We start from the raw sequence: 26,312 nt of genomic DNA, 5'->3' as shown, positions 1-26,312 counted from the left end.
TAATGGTAGACCCTGATGAAGACAGACAGATATACCTCTAATGGTAGACCCTGATGAAGACAGACAGATCTACCTCTAATGGTAGACCCTGATGAAGACAGACATACCCTGATGAAGACAGACAGATCTACCTCTAATGGTAGACCCTGATGAAGACAGACAGATCTACCTATAATGGTAGACCCTGATGAAGACAGACAGACGCTGATGAAGACAGACAAATCTACCTCTAATGGTAGACCCTGATGAAGACAGACAGACGCTGATGAAGACAGACAGATCTACCTCTAATGGTAGACCCTGATGAAGACAGACAGACGCTGATGAAGACAGACAGATCTACCTCTAATGGTAGACCCTGATGAAGACAGACAGACGCTGATGAAGACAGACAGATCTACCTCTAATGGTAGACCCTGATGAAGACAGCTTGTCTAAACACTGGATATTGGGTAATTAAATTATTGCATCTGAGCTCCTTGAGTGTGAGGCTCTCCTTTTATTTTTCAAGTGTTCTACTCCGCGCGCCTAAACAGCTGTGCATTTCTTTTGACTCCAGATCTACCTCTAATGGTAGACCCTGATGAAGACAGCTTGTCTAAACACTGGATATTGGGTAATTAAATTATTGCATCTGAGCTCCTTGAGTGTGAGGCTCTCCTTTTATTTTTCAAGTGTTCTACTCCGCGCGCCTAAACAGCTGTGCATTTCTTTTGACTCCAGATCTACCTCTAATGGTAGACCCTGATGAAGACAGCTTGTCTAAACACTGGATATTGGGTAATTAAATTATTGCATCTGAGCTCCTCGAGTGTGAGGCTCTCCTTTTATTTTTCAAGTGTTCTACTCCGCGCGCCTAAACAGCTGTGCATTTCTTTTGACTCCAGATCTACCTCTAATGGTAGACCCTGATGAAGACAGCTTGTCTAAACACTGGATATTGGGTAATTAAATTATTGCATCTGAGCTCCTTGAGTGTGAGGCTCTCCTTTTATTTTTCAAGTGTTCTACTCCGCGCGCCTAAACAGCTGTGCATTTCTTTTGACTCCAGATCTACCTCTAATGGTAGACCCTGATGAAGACAGCTTGTCTAAACACTGGATATTAGGTAATTAAATTATTGCATCTGAGCTCCTTGAGTGTGAGGCTCTCCTTTTATTTTTCAAGTGTTCTACTCCGCGCGCCTAAACAGCTGTGCATTTCTTTTGACTCCAGATCTACCTCTAAAGGTAGACATCTCCTATACAGGAAAGAGATGAAAAAGAAGAAAGGAAGAGGAGACATAAGGAAAAAAATGGCCTTTTTATAGTTAAGTGACGGGATACAATGATCTATTACCGGGGATGTTGGAAGTGAATTAAATAGCCGGTGTAGTTACTAAAGCCAGGCTGGGGGCCTGGAGCTGAAAGGAGAGGGACACATCTCTGGAACTAGCTAGTGTTCATTTGAAGGTGATCCTGTAACAGCAGGGAGAGAGACTCTGAAAGTCTGACAACGCTAAACTTGTTTAGGACCAGTCAAACAAACCAGTTCCACTTCAGCAGCGGCCATTGTGCTTAGCATGCAAACAACACGAAGGGAGAGGGGACATCATGGAGTTGGATAGAGGGTGCACTTCCTGAAGTGGAAGTGGACATTGAAAAGACAGGAGATGAGACCCTATCTAACTCTATGGGGGGGGGACATCTACTTATCACACTGGCCTCTAACCTGAGACCTCTCGCCTGCCCAGGATGCATTATGGGTCATAGCAACAAGGAAGTCTAATAGAGATTGAAGTGGTGCTTTAGGAGCTAGGAGTAAGTTACCTTCTAAATGCCACTAACATTTACTATGAGACGAAAGGCTCTTCCCAAAACCATCTGTACCTCCCTCTGAAGAATAAGCGTTAAAAAGAAGAAGACGACAAGTAAGTCAGAACTTGCGTCGTTATTTTTTCTCCTACTGTTCCATGCTATCAAACTATCACAGTCTCGGCGAACACTGCTAGTCTTTCCGAGTTAATTACAGAGCTAATGACAAGGTTCGCTCCAGTGAAGTCTCGACAGCGTGCTGGGCCACAGACCAAAGAGCAGACAGACAGAGACAGAGAGACAGACAGATAACAGGCACCCCTCATCATGACTGCAGCGTTAATGAGGTCACATCTCTCCCCCAAATAAATGGAGAGGAGAACAAAGCTGGACAAGGTTGCGCTGATTGATGGAGCTCGTTAGGTTAATAAGACACTTAATGAACTCCTGCTATTAGAATCAGTATGGTAGCCCTCCTAAAACACACACACAACAACACCCCCACCCCAACACACTCCCACCAGACCCCTGTCTCCCCCTCTCACCTCTCCTTCTGACGACTGGAGCAACAGGTCTTTCCGGCAGGAGGCCTTGAAGTCGCCCACCCCGGCGTTGACCTCCACCCCTCTGGGAGCCTCCAGACTCAGGGTCCTGGTGGGAGACTCCAGCCTGCAGAGAACCAGACATCCAGGGATTCAATTAGACAACGATTCACTTTAGATTCAATGCATGGGTGACTTGAAGGATCAATAATGAAAACATACTGTACAATTAGAATGTAAGTCGCCGATCGGAAAAATAACTGAACTGTAACTTTTTTTAAGGCAGCATTTCATTAAAAAGTTTTACACAGATCTAGCTGAGAGTATTTGATTGGACTGTGATGTGAAGGGAGGGGGGACACACTAAGTGATACACAGGCACATTAGTACACATATTTTCTCACTGTTCCTCTCTCTCTCTGTCACACATAGGCACACACACACACACACACACACACACACACACACACACACACACACACACACACACACACACACACACACACACACACACACACACACACACACACACACACAGAGACGGAAGCCTGGATGGGAAGTCTCCCTGTGGACTGAGCGGTCATCTGGTCCACTGGTCCATCAGGTTAGCTGGTGAAACAGGCCTCGGATAATTAACCACCTGACAGAAATGAATATATTGACTTAACGATCCCTCCTTCCAACTTCTCAGCAAAAAAAACCTTCACAGCCTCTTTCTCTTGCACAGTCAGAATATCATACAATATCTATGAATAGCTCTGGTACTTTCGGCCGTTTTAAAAGAGGAATTCAATCAGGTCATTGATTTTCTGTTGCTGCTCCGGCTGCTGTTCCGCCCGGTGATTCGGAGACAAAAAAAAAGGTAAAAAGTTTCCATCCAGAAAGCCAGGGCCTTGGTGGTGATTGTTTATATGAAAAGACTCTAGAGTCAGAGACTGTAGGTCTTATCGGTCCAATTCATTATCATGCAGGAGCCGCCTTGCTGCGTTCCCGCGTTCCTACTCGCCGGCGAGGAGATCCGCCTTGACCTTCAACGCCGTCCGCCAAGACTTGTTTTATGCGGCGGACATATTTGTTTTATAACATGACAGAGATAGGCAACGAGAGAATGCATCAACACAGTTATCGTCTTAATTTGACAACTTCAAAAAGCTCAGGGGGGTACGGAGGGGGAGGTAATGTAATAATAGTTCTGGTGCATACACATTGTAAAGTAGTGAGGGAGGGTGTGATAGACAGAAACCATAGTCAGAAAAACTTTTTCCATGGAGGTTTCAGTCACAATATAAGTTAGATGTTTTCCAGCCGTATATAGCTTGACATTCACCTTGACCTTTCTCCTTTAATGGCCCTGATGCCGTATCGCCATGTTACTGTTCGAGATCTGAACCCATGACCTTTTCGGTCAAAATAAACTCACCTCACCGTTCTGTGTCGCCGGTCAGGGCGACATAAATTGCTTAAAGTGTCAGAGAGCACTGAGCGATACAAAGGTGTCGTCTGGCAGGAAGAGTGAGCCGACTTTAACGATGAGAAATGGTTGGAAAATGACATTTTCAAGCCTCTGTGACTTTTGTGACTACTTTTTTAAAGTCCCCATCTCCAAGAGTAGTTCTATCCCGTGCTAAACTTGCTCCATGAATCTCTCAGAGTAAAAGAACAGATGAGAGCCTTCAACTGTGTTGTAAAAGTTAGACAACTCACAACACTTGTCACAGAGAGACAGGTATGGGGGATGACTCGGAACTATGGGTAATGGAGTATATGGGTACATGGGGGGTGGGGTTCTGATCACTGAAAAGTAAATGTTGCATTTCGTAAAACTAAGAGCACTTAAATACCCAATGCCAGTCAGGTGTAAAATAGTGTGTAGGCATGTGTGAGACTGTGTATGTGTGTGCCCGCAAGGCAAGAGAAGCAGGGAGGTCACCTGAAGGTGTTCCCAAGCCTTCTCCATCTTCACATTTACAAACTAATACACCGTGATCCTGTTTCTAACCATGATCCATCCAGTATAACCTACTACTAACTACAGTGGATTCCCTGACAAATCCTTAGATTGGGTCAAAACACGACACAAAAAAAAGACATTCGCGTCCTGCCCGTCTGCGGCTGTGAAATGTAGCCTGGGAAATTGCAAATGGCAGTGAGACCCTGGGATTTTTTAAATTTTAATTTCATGGAAATGTAATTTCATGGCTCCATGCATCCCATCGGTGATAATTTAATCAATAGTGAAAAGACTGGGGTCCGTCCTTCGTTTCTGCCCGGGCCGCTGACGTGACGTACCCGACGGATGTGTGTCAGAACTTTTTTGCGTGTTTGCGGAAAGAGAGAGAGAGAAGAACAGAGAGAGAGAGAGAGAGAGAGAGAGAGACAACACATATACACCCTCAAAGTAGTAGTCACTGAGCTCTTCAGTAAGGCCATTCTACTGTCATTGTTTGTCTATGGAGATTGCATGGATGTGAGCTGAAATTTATACACCTTTCAGCAACGAACTTGGCTGAAATAGCCGTATCTGCTACTTGAAGGGGTGTCCACATACTTTTGTATAAATAGTGTATACACACCCTCAAAGCAGTAGTTAAATACTATTTTATTACACAAAAGCGTCCAGTCAGTCTCTCATCACATTTACATAAAACATCCTCATCTGGCTGTCCTAATATGGACTCCATACTGCTCATACTATGTCCTAATATGGACACCGTACCATTCAAATCCAGTACAAACCAGCAACTGAAACGCCAGGCTACGCTCTGAGAACAGCAGCTCTTACACGGCTAGCAACACAATCAGAACAAGGCACAAGCAGCTCTTTAACTTCCCATGGTTCACTGGGGCTCCCTGCTGAGAGTGTGAGTGGCTCAAAGCGGAGTGCCAGTAAAAGTCGCCTACCACAGACCGCTGTGAGAGGCTAACATGTCCCGGGGTGAAAACAAACAGATGTATTGAAGTGGAACTAGTAGGGTGAGAGTAAGAACAACAAGCTGATATGTGAGTAGCCAGACTTAGACACCTTTAGGGTTGGAAAATTGCAGTAACTTTCCCAAAATTCCCAGAAATCTCTGTGGAAATTAGCAGAATATTTCATCCCTACATCTCGTTCAACATAGACCAGCTAGGCTTTCGTTCTCTGAACCTAGAGATTCTCTATTCCTTTTTAGTTCAGGAATATGTTTAAACAGTGTCCGGTAAACCGGCCCACATTAGACCAGAGGTTTGCAGCTACTAGGTGTGCAGGCTTTTGTTCCTGCCTAGCACTAACAAACCTGATCCAAAACTCACTAACAGCCTGAACCATAATTAGCGGAACCAGGTGTTTTAGGGCAGGGCCTGAACAAAAGTCTGCACAGCCATTACATCCAGTCAGTCATGTGGTCAGGAGAAACATATGCTTCATATCTGATGAGCTGGAAATACTAGTCTTTTTGAATTGGGTCAAAGAAAAATGAATTGAGAAATCATCTATATGTGATTTTATCTCCCATTTTATCCAAGCTTGAGGGAATCTGTTGTACTACTGCATGCCACCCTTCTGAGCGACCATATGCTGACTCATACTGTCCCCTGCTAGGAGAAGAGACACCATTGTTCGTCTGCCTGAAATGCCTGTCAGGTAGTCTAAAAGTATTGATGAAAACACTTCCCTTAAAGATAAAAGAGGGAGAAAATGAGGACAGTAGGAAAAGAGAGGAACGGAGGAAAGGAGAGGAAAGGAGGAAAGGGGGAAAGCAGAGGAAAGGAGGAAAGGGGGAAAGGAGGAAAGGGGGAAAGCAGAGGAAAGGAGGAAATTAGAGGAAAGGAGAGGAAAGGAGAGGATGACTGTTCTTGGAGAGGGACTGAAACGTCAGGCGCTTTTGAGGTGATGTGACATTTCAACAGAGAGACAGACATGGGTGAGGGAGAAACAGAGCGAAAGAGAGAGAGAAAAAATGGGTAATATGATCTAGCTGCTCACATTATTCTATCTGTGCTAGATGTGTGAGAGAGACAGAAACAGAGAGAGAGATGATGAGGGAGCCGTAACAATGTGACATATTGTTCCACATACAGTGTCATTGCCTCTTTCCCTGGTCTCACGTGGTGGAGGGGAAATGTACTACATTCTCTCACTCAGCACAAAAAATAAAATGCTGGGTCAGATGTAAGGTATTTGTGAAGACAGCACAAGGCCTCTCTCCTCCTCCCAGTGGCAGTAACACCTGCAGACCCAGGCTCAGTCCCAGGCTCAGTCCCAAGTTGAAGTGAAACGACACATAACGTCAGAAAGACCGCTAGCTAAATCAGTGCAGGCTTCACAAGAAATCAATGGTTCAGGCTTCTGGGGCGCTCAGTCAATCTGGCCCATGCAGCCCACCTCTGGACTGAGTGTATACGCTATAGGAGACGATGGATAGGGTGGATATTCTGCTGTGTGAGGTCGGATTCATTATTCCACTTCCAGCTGAAGTGGTTGGTGGGGTAACAGGAGGTATTAAAACCGCTGTGAAGCATTATAACTGGGGCCAGTAGGTTTAGGGTAAGGATAATCTAGGATATATATTCTAGGGTGGATATTCTAAGGTGGATATTCTGCTATGTGAGGCTGGATTGGTATCCCCCCCTATCTGTAGTTGTTGTTTCACTTTCTAAAGTTATCAATAGCATGGCATTAAAACTAAGGTAGGAAGAACTCAGACATTCAGTTAGAAGTCGGCCCATAACTTGAGGTCTGTAGCAATTGGAGATTTGCCAGTGTGTGCCCGTGAAACTGAAGTTAGGATTTGAGTCAATACCTAGGGCCCGAAGTTACTAACACTATGAACACTACTGCACACTGCCCTATCCAATCTGGACAAGAAGAATACCTATGTAAGAATGCTGTTCATTGGCTACAGCTCCGCATTCAACACCATAGTACACTCCAAGCTTGTCATTAAGTTTAAGGCCCTGGGTCTCAACCCCGCCCTGTGCAATTGGGTCCTGGACTTTTTGATGGACCGCCCCCATGTGGTGAAGGTAGGAAACAACATCTCCACTTCGCTGATCCTCAACACTAGGGCCCCACAAGGGTGCGTGCCCAGCCCCCTCCTGTACTCCCTGTTCACCCATGACTGTGTGGCCACGCACGCCTCCAACTCAATCATCAAGTTTGCAGACGTTTGCATGCTTGATTACCAACAACGATGAGACAGCCTACAGGGATGAAGTGAGGGCCCTCGGAGTGTGGTGTCAGGAAAACAACCTCTCACTCAACGTCAACAAAACAAAGGAGACGATCGTGAACTTCCGGAAACAGCAGAGGGAGCACCCCCCTATCCATATCGACAGGACAGTAGTGGAGAAGGTGGAAAGTTTTAAGTTCCTCGGCGTACACATCACAGACAAACAGAAATGGTCCACCCACACAGTGTGGTGAAGGAGGGCCTCTTCAACCTCAGGAGGCTGAAGAAATTTGGCTTGTCACCTAAAACCCTCACAAACTTATACAGATGCACAATTGATAGCATCCTGTCGGGCTTTTTCACTGCCTGGTACAGCAACTGCACTGCTCTCAAACGCATCACCAGGGGCAAATTACCTGCCCTCCAGGACACCTACACCACCCGATGTCACAGGAAGGCCAAAAAGATCCTCAAGGACAACAACCACCCGAGCCACGGCCTGTTCACACCGCTACCATCCAGAAGGCGAGGCAGTACAGGTGCGTCAAAGCTGGGACCGAGAGACTGAAAAACAGCTTCCTGACACCACACTCCGAGGGCCGTCTCCTCCTCCCTGTAGGCCGTCTTGTCGTTGTTGGTAATCAAGCCTACCACTGTAGTGTCGTATGCAAACTTGATACACATTTGTGTGTATTAGGTAGTTGTTGTTGAATTGTTAGATGACTTGTTAGATATTACTGCACTGTCGGAACTAGAAGTAGATGCATTTCATTACACTCACATTAACATCTGCTAACCATGTGTATGTGACCAATAACATCTGCTGACCATGTGTATGTGACCAATAACATCTGCTGACCATGTGTATGTGACCAATAACATCTGCTAACCATGTGTATGTGACCAATAACATCTGCTAACCATGTGTATGTGACCAATAACATTTGCTAACCATGTGTTTGTGACCAATAACATCTGCTAACCATGTGTATGTGACCAATAACATTTGCTAACCATGTGTATGTGACCAATAACATCTGCTAACCATGTCTATGTGACCAATAACATTTGCTAACCATGTGTATGTGACCAATAACATCTGCTAACCATGTCTATGTGACCAATAACATCTGCTAACCATGTCTATGTGACCAATAACATCTGCTAACCATGTGTATGTGACCATTAACATCTGCTAACCATGTGTATGTGACCAATAACATATGCCAACCATGTGTATGTGACCAATAACATCTGCTAACCATGTCTATGTGACCAATAACATCTGCTAACCATGTCTATGTGACCAATAACATCTGCTAACCATGTGTATGTGACCATTAACATCTGCTGACCATGTGTATGTGACCAATAACATCTGCTGACCATGTGTATGTGACCAATAAAATGTGATTTGATTTGAGGCCTGTGATATAGGTTTTGGCTGAAACACCACTTAACATTGGTTTGGCTTTACCTTTTTAGTAAGGATTCACTCTCTGTATACAAAAGCTCATGTTACAGAACAACACTATACTATAGGGTGACGATGACTGCGTTCACAGGCTGTAACGATCGTCGTAATCCTCCTCCACGGACGAGGAGGAGAGGCGAGAAGGATCAGACCAATATGCAGAGTGGTTAGTGTTCACATTTAATGAAAATAGACTGAACACTTCAACATACAAAACAACAAACGTGACAAACCGCAAACAGTCCCGTGTGGTACTAACACAGACACGCGATACAACCACCCACAAAAACCACGTGAATCACCGGCTGCCTAAGTATGATTCTCAATCAGGGACAACGATTGACAGCTGTCTCTGATTGAGAATCATACCCGGCCGAACACAAACATCCCAACATAGAACAAACACATCGACAACCCACCTCAACTCACGCCCTGACCAACTAAAATAATACAAGAGAAAGGAAAAACAAGTCAGGAACGTGACACAGGCAGCCCAATTCTGACCTTTTGCACAATTATGAGCAAAGGAGCTGATCTGATTGGTCAAAATACCAATTACTGAAACAAGATCAGAATTGGAAGGTGGCCAATCCATTTAGATCCGACTGGCAGATCCAGGTGTTGCCAGTAAATCTAACAAAAGCCCCTGAAAGTCCCAGCTGGTGAGTCATTTCAGAGTGTTAAAAAAAAAGAAAAATGGCTGAAGACGATAATGATGTTTTGGTTGGAAGTAAAAGAAGAGGACAGTTGATTAGACTAAGCTGGAGCTTCTCTGTCACGACATCTCTCCTGGAAGGCTACTGATGGCTCAATAAGTATCATTTAGATTTTTTTACCAGGAAGGCAGACAGACATCAATATGCCCGGGGCCTCACGGGCCCCCAAACAGTCTACGCCTGTTGCCGCGGTTACGTCTGGAGGGTGTCAGCAGCTGTTGTGGCTGCGTAGAGAACAGAAGGCGTGTTTCTGCGGTGAGATAGGTTGATAATATCAGGTTTTCGGAGCCCGCAGGAAAAAAATTCAGTTTGAGTAAGACTAGGAGAAATGGCCAGAGGTTGTTTCAGTTTGAGACGAAAGAAAACAGAAACCGATACACAGATACACACACAGATTAACTACAAGCACATGTACACACACACACACACACACACACACACACACACACACACACATGCAAATGCACTGTTTTAATATCACTTATTTCCAATTGCCCCCTGAAGAAGTGTATAACCAAATATCAAATGAAGAACGATAAACACTGCCCTCCATTAGCTGCAGCTTGTTCCAACACATGCTTGAGGAGACTGGGAAACTCCCAGCTGGCTACACACTGTACTGTAAACCCATTTATCTTGGGTGGACCGGACACGTACAAACGGACCATTTTAGAACACAGACAGTCTGCTACACTCAGCTAAAACCTCCCACACTGTCTATAAATTCCACTTTCCAGAAGAGGGGTTCTTGTACAGTAAGAAGGCCCTCTGATGAGCTAGCGCTAGGTGGAAGTTGGTTGCAGATACAGATATGGGATCAGTTTCCTCTCTCCACATCAACACCTTAAAGTAACTGTCCAGTGGTTCCAGATTTCCATGAAATATGACTTATAATTAATTACAATATGAGTTAAATAGTTTTCCTTCCCAAAAGTTAAGGGTGTTAAAAATCAGCTTTTGTATGTTTGAAATGTGTGGGCGTTGGGTTCAACAACAGAATGGTGTGGACATATACAGGTCATTACAAATATCCATGACGAGTAAACAGCTGATTGGCCAGCTGAGCTTTTTTAAAGTGTTTTTTAAGTGGGAGTTTTTCTTCTAATATATGCTTTGGCCACAAATACAACTATAGGACGAAAACCCCAGGCAAAGGGGTTTTATTGGCACCCCTGGGTGTGCGAAGAACCTGATGGTCCTAAATGGAGTACTACATCAGAGCAAGAAAGAGAGAAGGGCTCTAGCTGTGGTATTCATAGACTTTGCCAAGGCATTTGACTCAGTGGCACATGAACACGTAATCCATGTCCTGAAGGAGAGGGGACTGGACAGCCATATAATCAGACTAATCAAGGACTCCTACGAGGAGGAGCACGAGAATAAAGGTGACGGAACCTCACCGCCAATCCAAATGAAAGTGGGAGTGAAACAGGGAGACCCAATATCCCCCCTCCCCTTCAACATTGCAGTAGACCCTCTGATTCACAAGCTCAAGAGCATGGGAGAGGGCTACAGGTTTGGGGGAGTAAGGTGACTACCGTAGCATTTGCTGATGACTTGGTGCTTATGAGCAGCTCTTTGGGCGGGCATGCAACATTACATCAAAATACGCCTGCGCGTGCAGCCCCAAAAAAGTGGTGAGACGCGGGGGTGTAGCATTCACCGTCAATAACTGTAAGGCATGGACAAGCGAAGGGGAAAAGAAAAAATATCAGATATCAGATATCAGAAAAATATCTGGGCATGAAAGTAAACCTCTGGCTGCGGATTTCAAGGACAAATTTGAGAGGACAAATCAATCAAGCGCCACTACAACCCAGCAAAAAGTAAGCATACTAAACGCATATGCAGTCCCCCGAGTGATATATACGGTAAACCACGGGGACATCGGGACAGTCGAACTAACAAACCTAGATGGGTTAGTTAAAACAGCAGTGAAAAAGTGGCTGCACCTACCTCTGTCAACCTGTGACGGCCTGATCTATGCTAGGAACCAAGACGGCGGCTTAGGCATTGTGAAGTTGGCAAAAATGATACCAGCAATCCAGGTGCGAAGGTTATTTAACCTGTCAGTGTCGTCAGTCCCACTGACAAGGGCGGTAAAGGAATATACAATGCCACAGGAGGAATTTTCAAAACTGTGGATACGGGCAGGGGGAGTCCCAGGGCAAACTCCGAAACTGGGAGAAGCACAAATGGAGCACAAATGGAGCAGAGGTGGAGCCAAAAAAGCACAAGCAGCTGTGCAAGAATCCCTCTAACTGGAGGTCGAAAGGATTTGAGGATTGGGCGGCGCTGCCAAGCCAAGGAAATGGAACTGGCATGTTCCACCAAGACAAGATCAGCAACAGCTGGCTTGCAGATCCAGCAGAGGTGCGATTTAAACAGCGACACTATGTAGCTGCGCTTAAACTGAGGGCAAAAAACGTATATCCTACAAGGGAGACTGGCTCGCGGGCGGAACAAAGTGGAAGCCGTATGCAGAAGGTGACCACAAGATGGAAACAATATCACACATACTAGGGTAATGCCCGGCAGTGAAGGCAGCCACGCTGAGAAGGCACAATCTCATTTGTGACCAACTCGCCGAGGAAGCAGCGAAAGTGGGGTGGATAGTCACCAAAGAGCTGAGAGTGAAAACGAAGGAGGGGGTCTGCGGATCCCCAACTTGCTGTTCGTGAGAGGTAAGCTGGGAGTGGTTGCGGATGTCACGGTGAGATATGAGAGGAATGAGGATACCCTGGAGAGGGGTAGAGTGGAAAAGGTGGATAAGTACTTACCGATTGCCCCACTCATTGCTGAGCAGTTCTGGCTCTGCAGAGTCCTGGTCTACGGTTTTCCGATGGGAGCCCGTGGAAAATGGCCTACCTCAAACTTCGATCTGCTGAGGACACTGGGCCTATGAGGTCGCGGTGCGCGAGACTTGCGACCTTGATCAGTAGACGGGTGATACTGTACTCACTGGATATACTGACGGCCTTTGGCCTAGAGTTCAGCATCGGGCGTGCAGTCGGCACTGGGAGAAAGAGCGAAGGAGAATAAGATACTAAAGGGAAGCAGGTCCCGACTTGAGCTAAGTTATACAGGATGCACTTCCTGTGTTTGCTGATCCAACCGAACCAATCTGAGATGAGCGAGAGCCTCGCACCCGGCTCTCCATCTGCTATAAGAGACCTGGGTGTCCAGCCTGCTGCAAAACTAACATGTCAGCAACCAGGCCACAGAGCAGCATAACCTCTGGGTGGGTTGACAATGACTGACAGACACACGGCTATATACAGAGGCTGGTACACGCACACACCAAATTATTTACACACACACACACCAAATGATTTCCATAACCCAACTCTGTTCAGGCCTTTTCCTATGCCTGTAATGCCTCTTTCAGTGTAACTAATTAATGGTTGATGGAAGAGGATGGTGGAGAGCGTCCTTGTTGCTCAATGTCCCGGTAAATCTGCCTGATAATGAATAAAAGGCGCTTTGGTTTTTGTCATAAAAGACCCAGATGGCTGTTCCTGTACATAGCCCACATACTAAAGAAATACAGCACCGGCTGCGTTGACCTTAGCCAAGGATTTTCATTAACTTCCAACCCACCTGATCCGATGGACATTATTATTAAAATGGGCCACAAAAGTGAAGCGAATCGTCAAGCTTCTCACAGAACCAACTTCCGTTTCGAGCCAAACCTCCATGAAACTTTTCCCTACTTTCAGTCAAACTTGCGAAAAACTTTCCTAAAGAGACAAGTTCACTTCAGAGAAACTTTCCCAAAAAAACAAGTTCACGTCAGAGAAGCTTTCCCAAAAAAAAAAGTTCACTTCAGAGATACTTTCCCCAAAAAACAAGTTCACTTCAGAGAAGCCTTCCTAAAGACCCAAGTTCACTTCAGAGAAACTCCCCCAAAGAGCCAACTTAAAACTTTGCTTCAGGAGCATCACTGTACTGCACTGTGGCTTTGGAGGGAAGGGGGATATGTGGGGGAGATCTCTCCCAAAGCCCTTGACTCTGAGTGGGGTTGGAGTCTCGAAGGGGTTCCCCTTTGACCGGGGGTAGGGTGGTAGAGTTGTAAGGGGGTACAGAGCGGGACGAGGAGGATATCGACTGGACCTGTTCCTCTGTAGTTCTTTGGATGAGGCTTTAATTGAGTCTGGACCTCTGTGAACTCTTTGGCTTCGTCCCAAATGGACCTTATTCCTTATATAGTGCACATCTCTTGAACAGGGCCCATAGGGCTCCGGTCAAAAGTACTGCACTATGTAGGGAAAAGGGTGTCATTTGGGCCGTGTCGACTTCCAACAGCTTGATCAATGCTCATCTGATTATGGAGCCAGTGTTAGCTAGTGGAATTAGCTGATTGCTGATGACATGCACTCTCTGTCTTCTGACTCTTGTTTCAGATTTTGTTCTCTTTGATCAAACTCCTGTCTCCCTACTCTCTCTCTCTCTCTCTTTTACCTTCTGTCTCTCTACGGTCTCTCTCTCTCTTCTTTAACCATCTGTCTCTCTACTCTCTCTCTACGGTCTCTCTCTTCTTTTACCATCTGTCTCTACGGTCTCTCTTCTTTTACCTTCTGTCTCTCTACGGTCTCCCTTCTTTAACCGTCTGTCTCTCTACGGTCTCTCTTCTTTAACCATCTGTCTCTCTACTCTCTCTCTACGGTCTCTCTCTTCTTTAACCATCTGTCTCTCTACTCTCTTTCTACGGTCTCTCTCTTCTTTTACCATCTGTCTCTACGGTCTCCCTTCTTTAACCGTCTGTCTCTCTACGGTCTCTCTTCTTTAACCGTCTGTCTCTCTACTGTCTCTCTCTCTCTTCTTTTACCTTCTGTCTCTCTACGGTCTCCCTTCTTTAACCGTCTGTCTCTCTACGGTCTCTCTTCTTTTACCTTCTGTCTCTCTACGATCTCTCTCGCTATCTCTTCTTTTACCGTCTGTCTCTCTATGGTCTCTCTCTCTCTTCTTTTACCTTCTGTCTCTCTACGGTCTCTCTCTCTCTTCTTTAACCGTCTGTCTCTCTCTCTCTCACTTCTTTTGCCGTCTGTCTCTCTACGATCTCTCTCTCTATCTCTTCTTTTACCGTCTGTCTCTCTACGGTCTCTCTCTCTCTCTCTTCTTTTACCGTCTGTCTCTCTACGGTCTCTCTCTCTATCTCTTCTTTAACTGTCTGTCTCTCTCGCTCTCTTTTACCTTCTGTCTCTCTACGGTCTCTCTCTCTATCTCTTCTTTAACTGTCTGTCTCTCTACGGTCTCTCTCACTTCTTTTACCGTCTGTCTCTCTACGGTCTCTCTTCTTTTACATTCTGTCTCTCTCTCTCTCATCTTTTACCGTCTGTCTCTCTACGGTCTCTCTTCTTTTACATTCTGTCTCTCTCTCTCTCATCTTTTACCATCTGTCTCTCTACGGTCTCTCTCTCTCTCTCTTCTTTTACCGTCTGTCTCTACGGTCTCTCTTCTTTAACCGTCTGTCTCTCTACGGTCTCTCTTCTTTAACCGTCTGTCTTTCTACGGTCTCTCTTCTTTAACCGTCTGTCTCTCTACTGTCTCTCACTCTCTTCTTTTACCTTCTGTCTCTCTACTGTCTCTCTCTCTCTTATTTTACCTTCTGTCTCTCTATGGTCTCTCTCTCTCTTATTTTACCTTCTGTCTCTCTATGGTCTCTCTCTCTCTTATTTTACCTTCTCTCTCTCTCTCTTGTCTCTCTACAGTCTACCTTAATTTATGTTGTCTCTCTCTCTCTCTCTCAAACCACAGAGGACAATAGACACAAACCACACTTACACTACTTTTTAGCAGTTAATATGTGATGTAGGAGAAAGAATTTGGGGTTAGGTGGGACCAATATGCAGAATTTTCAACTGGGCATTCTAGGAACAGGGTCTGGGGTTAATCAAAAGGAGAGGACTTTATTCCAGTTTTCCTGGGGTCCCCGTCAAGCAAATTGTGTCCAAACTTCTAAAAGAGTCTCTATAACTATTGGCGTGTCTATCCTGCTGCGTAGGCTTGCCTGCTTCCCAAATGACACACTATTCCCATTAGTGCATTACTAGGACTCTAGAGCCCGTAGGACTCTGGTCAAAAGTAGTGCAATTAATAGGGAGTAGGCTGCCATTTGGGATGTATTCTATGTTCATTTGTATTTTAGAGGGTTACACCATAACATACTTCATTAGCCTCAAATAGACTCCATCAAGTCATTACATGTTTCATTTACTTTAACTGCAAAACCGGGGGACTTTTATAGAGAAAAGGGGAAGAGAAAGAAAGAAGGGGGGGGGGGGCAAACGACCTCGGCCAAAAAGCGGATTTGATCAAAAAAAGAAAAGTAAAAAGCGATACCAAATCCAAAAATAGAGAAAGAAGCCCTGGTCCAGCTAATTAGCAGTGATTCACCTCGATCGCCTGTTAAGTAGAAGTCCTAATGAACACACTTATATTAAACAACTATAAAAAGGTAGGGATATGAACTTGATTCATTTCTATGTTTCCATTCTGCCGAACAATTAATGAGTGAGAGACGAGGGAGTGAAATATGTAAAGCGTGTAATAGCGAATTAACCCTCGACGCAGAGCGGAGAGAAAGGCCACGGACGGTCAGTCAAAAATGCCTCGCATTTCAGTTCACTCAGAGGTAAGGGATGAGATGAGAGTGCCACTCTGAAATTATTCATATGTGTCATGCAGTGTGTGTGTGTGTGGTGTGTGTGTGTGTGTGTGTGTGTGTGTGTGTGGCAACTACCTGGTGTATTGTGGTTTTAGACGGAGAGAAATCAGGAGAAATTCAAAAGAGACTTCCCAACCAACACCTATATTGCAGACAGAGGAAGAGGCCCAAAAGGCATCCTATTCCCTATAGCAAGTAGTGCACTATGTAGGGAATAGCGTGCCATTTGGGATGCACATAAAGAGAAGGTATAACAATACGATACATAAAACACACCCCTCCCTTCCTCCCCTCTATCTCTATCTCTTTCCCCCTTTCTCTCTCCCTCTCCCTACATCAGTCCCTCCTTCCCTCCACTCCTCCAGTCCAATCCATGCCCATCAGTCCCTTTCTCTCCCCAGAACTTAATCTGCCCTGACAATATACAAATGAGCCTGCCACATTTGCATAAAAGCAGTTCATAGGTGACTGGAAGCTGCCCATTAGCTCTCCATCATACCCGTCTGTCTCTCTCTCTCTCTCTCTCTCTCTCCGCTAATCCACACATTTATATACTGCGCTGTATGCTAACGCTACCGCTATGCTAGCCTGTCTGTCAGTCTCCCTGTTAATCCACACATGTACATACTGCACTGTATGCTAACGCTACGCTAGCCTGTCTGCCTGTCTGTCAGTCTCTCTGCCAATCCACACATGTACTTCCCGCTACGCTAGCTAGCCCGCAGGGCCATTGGGCTATCGTTTTAAAGGATTATTGCTATGACGTACAATACAGACACTGATACGGAGCTGCTTGACTGTTCAATAAAGAGGATGTAAGTGTTATGGCCGGCAGTCAATGTGGCTGTCGGCCAATGAGGCGAGAGGTATGTAAATCGGTGAGATTTAATTGGCTGATGAGAGATCAGCGATCAAATACCTCTGTCATCAAACTGTGCTGAATGGATTCACAATAAGAGTACACAGCTGTGTTGAATTAAGAGGAGAATGACATGTTCACGTGTTATGGAAGTCTGTACCCAGATGACGGCGTGAGGCGAGACACCCCCAAGGCAACATCCAGGCCCTCTGGCATCAACATTGTCAGTTGAAAACAATAGAAACCAAACTCTTTTTAGGCAAGCCTACCTGTACAACAGTAGGGTAAACACTGTATATGCCTTTACAGGATCCGTTTTGCCTTCTATACAATAACAAAATAGATAAGAGATATCAAATAAAGATATCTGATCCTGGATCCTTTTAGATCGTAGCGATTACATGGAAATGGGGATTGCTGATTCTAGTGCTGATCTAGGATCAGGCCCCCCTTCTCCATGTAATGTTATTCATGACGATCTGAAAGACAAAACTGATCATAGCAACTCTACTCTGAGACCAGAGGAGGCTGCTGAGGGGAGGACGGCTCATAATAATGTCTGGAACGGAGTGAATGGAATGGTATCAAACTATGTGTTTGATGTGTTTGATACCATTTCACTTATTCTGCTCCGGTCATTACCACGAGCCCATCCTCCCCAATTAAGGTGCCACCAACCTCCTGTGGCTGAGACGCTTTATGAATACAGACCCTGGATCATTCTATCCATCAGCCATTGACTGAGAGGGTCGATGCAGTGTGTCCTCGCTCACTAGCTGACCCTGTATAAAGCATCTCATCTGATCCTTACCTGGGTTTAATGTAGATGACTGGCCAGTGTATGGAGGACCATCCTGGCCAGTACTGCCCTCTTAAAGAGCTGTATAACTGCACTGCAGTCTCTACTGTACACTCATATCAGGATGACCACGCCGCCAAGGCCGATGGGTTTGTGTGTGTGTGTGTGTGTGTGTGTGTGTGTGTGTGTGTGTGTGTGTGTGTGTGTGTGTGTGTGTGTGTGTGTGTGTGTGTGTGTGTGTGTGTGTGTGTGTGTGTGTGTGTGTCCAGCCATCTGTGTGTGTGTGTGTGTGTGTGTGTGTGTGTGTGTGTGTGTGTGTGTGTGTGTGTGTGTGTGTGTGTGTGTGTGTGTGTGTGTGTGTGTGTGTGTGTGTGTGTGTGATCCCAGAATGCTTACTTGAGATCCTGGAAAGGTTCTGCTCTGATGTGGGATGTCTCCACTGAATGTCCGAAGACAACGCCTTCGTTCCCTGAGAAAGACAATAGAAAGACAACATGAAGACAATAAAAGACAATAAAAAGACAATAGCAGGACAATAGCGGTACAATATAAGCCATAGAAGGACAATAGAAGGACAATATGACACTAGTAGTACAATAGAAGGACAATAGTAGGACAATATAAGGACAGTACAAGTACAATAGAAAGACAATAGTAGGACATAAGAAGGACAATATATATGTGGGCGGCGATAGGACCGCAGAAACCTGCCCACATCCTGGTTCACAATGTGTGCAAATGAGTTAAGTTAAGGGAGGTAAGGCAATAAATAGGCCATAGTGGCAAAATAATTACAATTTAGCAATTAAACACTGGAGTGATAGATGTGCAATGATGAATGTGCAAGTAGAGATACTAGAGTGCAAAGGAACAGAAACAAATAACAGTATGGGGAAGAGGTCGTTGAATGGGCTATTTACAGATGGGCTATGTACAGGTGCAGTGATCTGTGAGCTGCTCTGAGAGCTGGTGCTTATAGCTAGTGAGGGAGATATGAGTCTCCAGCTTCAGTGATTTTTGCAATTCGTTCCAGTCATTGGCAGCAGAGAACTGGAAGGAAAGGCGGCCAAAGGAGGAATTGGCTTTGGGGGTGACCAGTGAAATATACCTGCTGGAGCGCGTGCTACAGGTGGGTGCTGCTATGGTGACCAGTGAGCTGAGATAAGGGGGGGCTTTACCTAGCAAAGACTTATAGATGACCTGGAGCCAGTGGGTTTGGCGACGCATATGAAGCGAGGGCCAGCCAACAATAGCAAACAGGTCGCAGTGGTGGGTAGTATATGGGGCTTTGGTGATAAAACGGATGGCACTGTGATAGACTGCATCCAATTTGCTGAGTAGAGTGTTGGAGGCTATTTTGTACATAACATCGCCGAAGTCAAGGACCGGTAGGATAGTCAGATTTACAAGGGTGTGTTTGGCAGCATGAGTGAAGGATATATATATTATGTTTAATATTATTCAAAGTAGCCACCCTTTGACTTGATGGCAGCTTTGCACACTCTTTGCAATCTCTCAATGAGCTTCATAAGGTAGTCACATGGAATGCATTTCAATTAACAGGTGTGCTTTCTTAAAAGTTAATTTGTGGAATTTCTTTCCTTCTTAATGCGTTTGAGCCAATCAGTTGTGTAGTGACAAGGTAGGGGTGGTATACAGAAGATAGCCCTATTTGGTTAAAGACCAAGTCCATATTATGGCAAGAACAGCTCAAATAAGCAAAGAAAAATGACAATCCATCATTACTTTAAGACGTGACGAAGGTCAGTCAATGCGTAATATTTCAAGAACTTTGAAAGTTTCTTCAAGTGCAGTCGCAAAACCCATCAAGCGCTATGATGAAAATGGCAGTCATGAGGACCACCACAGGAAAGGAAGACCCAGAGTTACCTCTGCTGCAGAGGATACGTTCATTGGAGTTAACTACCCAAATAAATGCTTCAGAGTTCAAGTAACAGACACATCTCAACATCAACTGTTCAGAGGAGACTGCATGAATCAGGCCTTCATGGTCAAATTGCTGCAAAGAAACCACTACTAAAAGGACATCAATATGAAGAAGAGACTTGCTTGGGCACGATCAATGGACATTAGACCGGTGGAAATCTGTCCTTTGGTCTGATGAGTTCAAATTTCAGATTTTTGGTTCCCACAGCAGTGTCTTTGTGACGCAGAGTAGATGAACGGATGACCTCTGCATGTGTGGTTCCCACTGTGAAGCATGGAGCAGGAGGTGTGATGGTGTGGGGGTGCTTTGCTGGTGACACTGTCTGTGATTTATTTAGAATTCAAGGCACACTTTATCAGCATGGCTGCCACAGCATTCTACAGCGATACGCCATCCCATCTGGTTTGCGCTTAGTGGGACTCTCATTTGTTTTTCAACATGACAATGACCCAACACACCTCCAGGCTGTGTAAGGGCTATTTTACCAAGAAGGAGAGTGATGGAGTGCTACATCAGATGACCTGGCCTCCACAATCACCTGACCTCAACCAAATTGAGATGGTTTGGGATGAGTTGGACCGCAGAGTGAAGGAAAAGCAGCCAACAAGTGCTTAGCATATGTGGGAACTCCTTCAAGACTGTTGGAAAAGCATTCCAGGTAAAGCTGGTTGAGAGAATGCCAAGATTGTCCAAAGCTGTCATCAAGACAAAGGGTGGCTACTTTGAAGAATATAAAATACATTTAGATTTGTTTAACACTTTTTGGGGTACTACATGATTCCATATGTGTTCGTTCATAGTTTTGTGTCTTCACTATTATTCTACAATGTAAAAAATAAAGAAAAACTATTGAATGAGTAGGTGTGTCTAAACCTTTGACTGGTACTGTATATAATGTCATTCAAGCCAGCTAAGGACCTGATTAGCCAGTCCTGTGTAAAATGACACTGATGATGAGAAGTCCTGTGATATTACAATATTCATGTGTGTGATGCTGACACCACGTCTCAAATGTGTGATGTGAGAAAGGTACAGACGTATATACACTGAGTGGACAAAACATTATGAACATCTTCTTAATATTGAGTTGCCTTACAGCCCTCAGAACAGCCTCAATTCGTCGGGGTTATGGACTCTACAAGGTGTCGAAAGCGTTCCACATGGACTCCAATGCTTCACACCGTTGTGTCAAGTTGGCTGGATGTCATTTAGGTGGTGGACCATTATTGATACACACAGGAAACTGTTGAGCATAAAGAAACCCAGCAGCTCGGCAGTTCTCCTACTACAATAACCCGTTCAAAGGCACTTACATCTTTTGTCTTGCCCGTTCACCCTCTGAATGGCACACATACACAATCCATGTCTCAATTGTCTCAAGTCTTAAAAATCCTTCTTTAACCTCCCCTTCATCTACACTGATAGAAGTGGATTTAACAAGTCACATCAATAATGTTCCTAATGTTTTGTCCACTCAGTGTATGTTAGAAGTTTCAGGTTTCAAACTTTATTCGCCACGTGCCCAGGATACAACGGGTGTAAAACAGTACAGTGAAATTCTTAACTTGAGAGCTCTTTCCCAACAATGCAGACAATAATAGAAAATATAATGGAAACATGTATCCCAAAATAACATCAGTCTAAGTAGCCCATTTTAGAACAGATGGCAATGACATATCTCCCCACACTAAACAGAGATAGTATGAGAGATGAGAGATGTTCTAGCATGGAGCACACACAGAAACATCAGTTTTCCCCAGTGGCCAGGCAGTGCCTGTCGAGTCGAGAATCTGCCGATTTCCATCCGCAGCCTTCCCCCACGTCGAGTGTCTTTCGTCTGCTCATGCCTAACCCCTATTACCTCCTGTTCACTGGCCTCCTCTGTCCATCTTCCCTCATCCCTCCCACCTTCCTCCAACCCTCCCTCCTTCCTTTCATTCTCCGGACGTGAGCGACGAAAGACAACATCCATCACCTTGCAGACCTCCGCCACTTTACCTCCCTCCCTCCATCTCTCACTCTCATTTCACCCCCCCTTTCTTTCTTTCCTGGCTTTGTAATGGACAGATCTTTCCAATTACAGAGGGGAAAAAGGAGGAGGATGGAGGAGGGGTGTCTGTTCGCCGCAACCCCCGACTGCTTCCACTTGACCTCCCCGCCGCCTCGTTTACTGAGAGAGACCACCGCGCCAGGAAAGCAAACAGAGCTAGGCATGTGATTTTTCTCTCTTAATCTTTCCTTCTCTCTCTCTACTTCTCCCTCTCGCTCCCATTTTTCTCTCTCTCTTTCCTTTTTTCCCCTCCCTTTCTCTCTTAATTTTCTCCTCTATCCCTCTCTCTCTCTCTCTCTCTCTCTCTCTCTCTCTCTGTCTCTCTATCTAAACTGATGTCTGCATGTAGGCCACACACAACAACTGTCTGAGTTCTGCTCAACCCACTCACTAGCAGTCGTTGTGCATTGCTGCACACAGGCCCTTAGCACCATCACAATCTATCTGGTTGCTATAGGAGCACTGATCTGTGAATGGAGCCTTTTAGACTGGGTAAAGCCTCCCAACTGACCCGCATTTAACATAGAACTGTACCTACAACTGCTTCAAACCCAACCTCAGTCCCGCAAGATTATTTTAGGCCTATGTGACACTGCTCACTTGGCATGGACTCAACAATTTTGCTCCCTATAGGCAATATCGAAATGCTCAAAAATAACCTAAGAAATAGGTTAAATTACCAGAGATTCTCACATGGCCCATTATATTAGGCTATCGGTATTGCTCTGCTACATCAACAAATAGTCTAGAAGTAGTTTGAAGAGAGCAGATTCGGAGGGACTTGCACTTTCTCTTGAGCTACATTTTATAGCCTACCTTTTAGGAGTGGGGCGATTTTCAGACCGAGACAAATATGGGCGATCAATATTTATTTGTAACCAAATTTAGTAACCTATAGCCTAATCCTATTTAGGAAGCACATTTCCTTGGAAAGATAACTGCCATGTGTTTCTCCGCCCATGTATAGACTATAGCCTACTCTATTTAATTGAGACCACACGCGTACCTGATCTCGCGCGTATGGCTACTGAACTTGAAGCAGCAGGAATGATGAGAGAGGAGACTTTCTCTTGAGCTATGTTTTACATATATGATCTAGCTTATCCTTTGGGAGGATGATTTGCAGGCAGAGACATGGGTAATGAAAAGGCTCAATGCTCGCTCACCGTGGTACGGTAGCCCATGCGCAAGTTGCTCTTTTTCCTTCTAAACGATGATGGAAGGTTTGGATTGCACCTCAACACGTTGTTTGAGGGCCCTGCACTTCTCTCCGTTAACAATAATAATTTACAGGCATTGTAGTAAACTATAGTCTAATCATCTTTGATTTAATTTCCTTGAAAAGATGACTAGTACTTGGTTCTCCGTTTATGCATGGGCAGCCTACTCTATATATACATTATCTGTGGGAAACGATTGAATTAAAATAGTCAAAAATAAACACAAAAATAGGTTATTTGCAAAGAGCAATTTCTCAAGCAAGAATTTAGCTAGGATTGTCTGGGAGTGGTCTGAGTGGGGAGGCGAAACTGAAAACGAGCTGTTATTGGCAGATAGGTACAACATGTGTACAACATATATATAAAACACAGGACTGCACTGGGTCTTTAATAACAATCATTTGGGGGGGTGCTTATATTTGTCCTATATTTGTCCTAGTCAGAGGGAGGTCCCAGCCAGGGTCTGCCTCAACAGCCAGCAATTAGGGCAAAGTGCTTCGCTCAAGGGCACATCAACAGATTGATCACCTTGTCAGCTCGGGGATTCAAACTATTGAATTTTCGGTTACTGGCCAAACATTGTAATCGCTAGGCTACCTGTCGCCCTTGAGGCTATCTGCTGCCCTCTGCGTGTGTGTGTGTGTGTGTGTGTGTGTGTGTGTGTGTGTGTGTGTGTGTGCCTGCATACATGCATGCGTATGTGCGTTACCTGTCACCCTCAGTTTCTCCGTGCCGATGCTGATCTCCTTCTCGTCAGCGGAGAAGAGCACCCGCTCCCCGTCAGGACTCCTCACCTCGAACCTCTGACACTGGGCCTCCACCATCTCCGAGCCTGGAGAGAGCGGGAGAGAAAGAGAATTAGAATTAAACATCCCCTTTGTTGGGTCAATGTCATATAAAACACAAACACATTGCAAACCATCACATATCACACCTCACCTCTATTGCAGGTGTTTAGCTGAGGGCAGAGATGGTTTTGAAGAGAGAATAAGGACAGTTGAGAGAGAGAGTTCTAACTATTTGCACATCATTATAACACAGAACATAGCCATAATATGACATTTGATGAATGTGTCTCTTCCTTTGAAACTTGTGAGTGCAATGTTTACTGTTCATTTGTGACTGTTTATTTATCTTTAGTTTTTAAAATTTATTTCACTTGCTTTAGTAATGTAAACATATGTTTCCAATGCTAATAAATCCAATTGAATTGAGAGAGAGAGAAAAAGCGGAGAGAGTGAGAGAAAGCGGAGAGAGTAAGAGAGAGAAAGGTAGAGAAAGCGGAGAAAGTAAGCCAGTCTACATTTTTTTTATTTTTTAAATGATGAAAGAGCGAGCTGAAAGCTGGGAAGGCAACTTTTAACCTTTGATCCTTGAGCACTGGTGCTCAACATAGTGTACTACTTGGTACAAACAGGTTCTTACACAGAAGTACTTGACCTAACAGCTTGTGGTTAAAAGTTGCCTTTATACTGAACAATATTTATTTGAAAAGCCTTGTTTTTGAATGGCTGGTTGTGAATGGAGACATTTTTATTGAAACATGGATGGTCGTGTAAAACAACCTATCATGCTAGACCTGCAGCCTCTGTAACTCTAACCATATGGCAGTACTGTACAGCACACAATAAGGAAACAGGACCTTGTGTCCCTGTTCCATTGAAGACTTGAGGCAGAAAAGCCTTGGTCTACAACCAAAAACCATTGCTTGTCTTACATAGCCATGTCAAAGGTAAAAAAATACATAGCTATTAGCTATCACCTCCTCCACATCTTTCCCACCTTCGGGGACTGATAGGAGAGGGCATTATTTGTTTGTTGCCTCTTCATCCCTCCATCCCTCCATCCCAATCCAATCCACTCTTCCTCCTCTCTTTTCAGTTGGCCTTAAGTCTTACTGAGCTGAGGTTAAAGCCTGTATCTATTGGAGGTTTCCAGCAGGTCTACTGCTAGCTGGTCAGAGCTGTGCTCTTCAGCCCTTCCGTCTGTCATTTAGCATCCCAGAGTGCCATGTCAGTCATAATAAGACTTTATTACTGGTGATCAATCCGGGATTACCTTCCACCTGATAAGATAAAGAAAATGGCCGCTCCCTCTCTGGCCCTTAAACACATCGGACAGTTAAAGCTATCCTGCTGTGCTGGCTGGTTTTTCAGTGCTTTTTTTGTTGTTGTTTGTTTACTTCTCAGGTTCTCTTTTTAATGTGTGTTTCTGGATTCAGAGGCTTGTTTTTCTGTTGTTTAAATGGCACTTTTTTTCTGTTCCGTCTTCATTGATTCGTACTAATGAAAATAATTGTTCCAATGAGGATGAAAGGATTTGAAATAGTTTGCAATAAAGACACTGTGGGCTGTTACCTAGCGGAGATACATTTCTGATAACAATTAGTATTGGGGCAATTATTCTGTAGTCTCTTGAAATTGGTCTTGAAAAAATCAAACAAAGTTGGGCGTCAATCTGCCCGGCGATGAAACGTGGTTTCTATTTCTTTCTTCTGGTGTCGTTTAGAAAATCCATCATGTATGCAATTCAGATCCTCCTCATGTAGACTCCTAGAAGTGGTTTGCAGAGTTTGACAACTTGTTTTTCTACGAGCCCCATCTGATTAAAAGAAAAAACGTGGAATATGATGACGGTTGGAGATTAATAGTACCCCACTCCCGCAGATAAAGCCAACCTAATTCCGATGGACGCCGATAACGACAGGAGTCCTCATTAAGAAAAGTGTTAATTTATGTGCTCATTTGATTAATCCCCACTTGACCGAATCTTACTATGATGGGTTTCTCAGGGGCCCTTATTCATATGCTGTGCCTGGCTCCTCTCCTGCTCCTGCTCTGCCTGCTGGCGATGGTACGGATATGATACAAGCAGACACAGAAAAGCAAAAGGGATGGGAGGAAAAGAAAGGATGTAAAGAGAGAGAGACAGAGAGACAGAGAGAGAGAGAGAGAGAGAGACAGAGAGACAGAGAGAGACAGAGAGAGAGAGAGAGAGAGAGAGAGAGAGAGAGACAGAGAGACAGAGAGAGACAGAGAGAGAGAGAGAGAGAGAGAGAGAGAGAGAGAGAGAGAGAGAGAGAGAGAGAGAGAGA

General features: G+C 44.8%; 1 protein-coding gene across 1 annotated transcript in view; it reads right to left on the bottom strand.

Annotated features, from left to right (window-relative positions):
• LOC129855969 (zeta-sarcoglycan-like) overlaps nucleotides 1-26,312 on the bottom strand; it is a 56,560-nt gene that overhangs the window by 23,592 nt on the left and 6,656 nt on the right. Inside the window, exons 2-4 of the mRNA XM_055924087.1 lie at nucleotides 23,928-24,050; nucleotides 18,397-18,469; nucleotides 2,339-2,462 (exon numbers count right to left, since the gene is read on the bottom strand). Coding sequence (XP_055780062.1) covers nucleotides 2,339-2,462; nucleotides 18,397-18,469; nucleotides 23,928-24,050 — 320 coding nt within the window. The remainder of the gene's footprint in view (nucleotides 1-2,338; nucleotides 2,463-18,396; nucleotides 18,470-23,927; nucleotides 24,051-26,312) is intronic.

Source organism: Salvelinus fontinalis, chromosome 5 (genome assembly GCF_029448725.1).
Source record: "Salvelinus fontinalis isolate EN_2023a chromosome 5, ASM2944872v1, whole genome shotgun sequence".
Lineage (NCBI taxonomy): Eukaryota > Metazoa > Chordata > Actinopteri > Salmoniformes > Salmonidae > Salvelinus > Salvelinus fontinalis.
This window is presented reverse-complemented; position numbering and strand designations above follow the sequence as displayed.